General features: G+C 46.6%; 1 protein-coding gene across 1 annotated transcript; it reads left to right on the plus strand.

Annotated features, from left to right (window-relative positions):
- The first annotated feature begins 917 nt into the window (after positions 1 to 917).
- On the plus strand, positions 918 to 2,327 carry LOC144255102 (sperm motility kinase-like). Its single transcript, XM_077799122.1, has one exon. It carries the CDS (start codon positions 918 to 920, stop codon positions 2,325 to 2,327), a length of 1,410 nt encoding a protein of 469 aa, XP_077655248.1.
- Positions 2,328 to 4,071: the final 1,744 nt, after the last annotated feature.

A 4,071-nucleotide genomic window follows, 5' to 3' on the forward strand; every position in this document is an offset into this window, starting at 1 on the left:
CATTACAAGAGCTTCTCCAGTATGTGCAAGAGCCTGGTTCACTTCCCAGAACTGCACAAGTGTGGGCACACACACACACACACACACACAATTTCATTTATCAAGCTGTGCAGTGATGTATGGCTGTATTTTAATTATCTCTCTTGTCTCATTGACCAAAATATCCAACAAGAACAACTTGGAGGAGAAGATTCTGTGGGGCTAACAGATCCAGAGGTCTCAGTTCCTTGATGGCTGACTCCATTGCTCTGCCCAAGGACAGGAGTAAGGGCCCAGTGGAGGAAAGATGCTCAGTCCAGAGCAATAAAAAGCAGAAATCTTGAGCATAGATAGAATGAGGCCATTCAAAGCCACAAAGTGATTACAGATTTTCAGACTCAAAATGAAAAGACCACTGAATATCGTACAAATTTTAAATTCTAAACCAGTAAATATCAGTCTCCCAAACCCACTGAAGCAAAAACCCTTCCAGGGTCCTCTCTTGTTCTATTATGAAAGTTGGAAAGTTATTATGAAAGTTGGAAAGGTCCTGGAGGCCCAAAAGTGAGATGACCCCTGGGGGTTATGCCTGGGTGTGCCCGAGTCATTTCTGGCTCTGACCTCACAGGAGCCACTGTGAGGCGATCTCAAACTGCGGGTATATAAGAGAGTGGCCGTGGCTGGGTTTTTTGTCCATAAGTACAGGAAGCTCTTGGTGGTGACCTGTCGGACTCCCAGATAGTTAGAGCGTTTGGTGGCGGTTGGTGGTTGGTGATTGGTGGCTGGTTGTGGTCTTTGGATATTGGGTTTTTTGATTTGGGTTTCTTTTTCTCCCTTTTATTTTCTTTGCTTTCATTTTCTGATTTTTTTGTTTTAGTTTTTTGTTTTGGTTTATTATATTTTTTTTAGTTTATCTAGCATCCTTGTTCCTGTTTAGGATGAGAGATCAGTGTAGTCAGAGCAGAGTAGAGCTGCAGGAGCAGAGCTCTTGCTCTGAGCCTGCCTTCACGGACCATTATATGGTCCTGCAGGACATTGGGGAAGGGGGCTTCGCCCAGTTGAAACTTGCCCGCCATCTTCTTACTGGGACACAGGTTGCAGTGAAGGTCTTGGCCAAAGGAGCCACGAAATTCACCTTGCAATCTGAACCAGAGATGATGGCGGAATTGGACCACCCAAATGTGATCCATCTCTTTCAGGTCATGGAGACCCAGAAATACCTCTACCTCATCATGGAGCACGCAGGTGGGGGAGAGCTTTGGGATTTCATCCCAACAACTGGCATGGAGGAGGAGGAGGCCCGCAGAATGTTTAGGCAGATCGGGCAGGCTGTGCAGTACTGCCACCAGAAGGGCATCGTGCACCTGGACCTGAAGCCGGAGAACGTGATGGTGGATGACGAACGCAATGTGAAGCTCATTGACTTTGGCCTGAGCACCAGAGTCACAGCTGGAAAGAAGCTGAATAAATTCTTTGGCACTCTCCTCTATGTTCCCCCAGAAATTATCTGTCATCAAGAATATGAGGGCCCCCCGGCAGACATCTGGAGCTTGGGTGTGGTCCTCTATTCAATGCTCACAGGGATATGGCCATTTGAGGCAAGCACCGATAGCAAGCTGAAGAAACTCATCAGGTTGGGCAGGTACATCATTCCTTCACATGTCTCCAAGGAAGCCAAGAGCCTCATCCGAGAGATACTCAAAGTGGACCCCAAGCAGAGGCCCACCATAGACCAGGTAATGGGGCACCCGTGGCTGACCCAGGGGGAGGAAGCTTCACCCAGTTCTCCTTGTGAGGTACTCCCCAAACTCCCGGACCTCACAATCTTGAAAACTATGATCAACATGGGTTATGACCACTATAACACCTGGGTGTCCGTGGTGAGAAGGAAATTCAATGATGCAATGGCCACTTACCGCATCCTCCAGCACCAGAGCACCCAAGGGGAGGCCTCCACAGCCCAGGTGAAGCCCAAGCATTACCCAGGCCCTAAGGATCCTCCCTGGGTCTGCCACAAGAAGTTTCCCAGTGAGCCTGCCCTTCCCTTGCCCTGTGAGCAGCAGCAGCAGCCTGCTAGAAGTGCCAGCATGCCCACCATCACACGCCGCTTCCTCAAGGACACACTGCCTCCCAGCCTAGCCTCCCAGCCTGACCCAGTGCCCAGCCCCTCACCCTCCCAAGAGACCTCCACAAGGCAACCCCCAGACAGAATCCCGGGTTGGAAGAGGGTGAGGAGGAGGATTGCCAAATGCCTCCGTCAGCTATGCTGCATACCCTGCTTCCGAGGGCCACTCTCCAGAAAGAGAGTGGTTCCCGTGGAAACGCCCAACCCAGACAGACAGAACTGATGGACAGCAGGAAGATGCTAAGCTGTGCGGCTGCTGACATCATAGTGTGTAAGTGAGGTGTGCTGACGGGCTCAGGCTTCTCCACCCAGAGCCAGGCAGGAGCGCATCTGCATCCACCAGAAGACTCCTCTGCCCCCACCTGCGAAGACACATCCTAAGAGACTTTTCTCTGTGGAACACATCATAGAGACTTTTCCTGGGACACTTCCTTCCCCCTGTCCTGCTCTTTGTCCTTTCTTCCATGCTTTGGGAGAAATTTATTTTCATTTTCTTTTTTAACATTGTATAATAAATTGTTTCTTAACATTGTATAATAAATTGTTTCAAAGATTTAAAAAATTGTGGGTTTTGTTTTTTTTTAGAGAAAGGCCTAAGGACTAGAGCCAGAGCCCAGTAGCTATCCTCTCCAAGGCCTGGACCACAGTGCCTCCCTCTACTACTCATTATATAGTCGCTCAACTTGAGCCAGGGTAGATGGGGAGTCACTTGCCTCAAGCCAATGTAAATTGATGGAGTATAGATGGATATGTTCCCGTATAGATGGATATGTTCCCGTTGAGACAGTGTAGACTTGATTCACTTTGAGCTGGTCACTTTGACCAGATCTTTTCCTCGTCTTCAGGCCTGAAGTGTGTGGGGACAGTGGGTTGCACAGGAGGCTTCCTGAACCTTCCAGCCCTGCCATCTCTGTAGCTCTGGCAGCTTCTTCCTGCCCTTACCTTTAGTGGTCAGAAATTGAAAGTAAAAGTACTCTATCATGCTGGTTTTAACCATGTAAGCATGTTATTATTTGTAAGCCTCAGATCAAAGAATTACCATATTATTGTATTATATAATAAATATCGTAATATAACATTTTTCTCCAACCAAGTTTATCCAGAAAATTGCTTTCAAGATGCCAAATATAGCTGTGACAATTTTATTTTGTTAAAGCTTCGTCCCAGTGCTTCATCCCAGGGTTTCATACACTGACTTACAGACCACTCACGACCACTCACGTATAATCGAATCAAGCCTTTATTGAAGCACACCGGTGGCGGCTGACCAGAACAATTGCAAGGGCACTCCTTATAAGCCTGAAAACTGCAAAAGGGATGTTCAGGGGGTCTAGCCAATGCAAGCAAGCCAGGTTACAGAAGCAGGACACTGCAGTCAAAGGAGGGAAGCCTAACCAATCACAGCCCAGTCACCCCTAGTTACAGAAACAATGTCCCATTAGGTAGTTCCTTGTTCTTAAAGATTTCTATAGCAAAAGGAAACATCTTGCCCCAGTCATGACTCTTCTACTTGGCATGGTTGTTTTACAGGAAGAAGTCATAAACCAAAATGGAGTGACATTTGCTTCTACTATCACAATTTTGGGGGATGGGAGCATTTAAAATAACTCCAAGTTTCATAGTTCAATTTTTAAAAACTTTAGTCTTATAATAACCTGGCTCCGTTAACAAATTTTGTCCAGAGTGAAATGATTCCAAGGATGTCCTGAAGAGTTGGTCATAAAGCAGCCCTAGCATGGACCAATTACTATTTCAGTTGAGAATGTTGTTTGCTTATGAAGACCATGGTCATACAAATGACAATTTTACTAGTAAAAGGTTTGTTTGTTGAGAGTTTCTTGTTAACACTGAAGACTCTGGAAGCCAGGCTGTGTGAGCTATAATTCCTGATTTAACCTCCTGTGCTTCACTTTCACAAATGTGAATATGAGCTGTAGTAGGTCCCTCAGAGAGGGCTAAAGTTTCAA

The sequence above is a fragment of the Urocitellus parryii genome, chromosome 5 (assembly GCF_045843805.1).
Source record: "Urocitellus parryii isolate mUroPar1 chromosome 5, mUroPar1.hap1, whole genome shotgun sequence".
In the NCBI taxonomy this organism is placed as follows: Eukaryota; Metazoa; Chordata; class Mammalia; order Rodentia; family Sciuridae; genus Urocitellus; species Urocitellus parryii.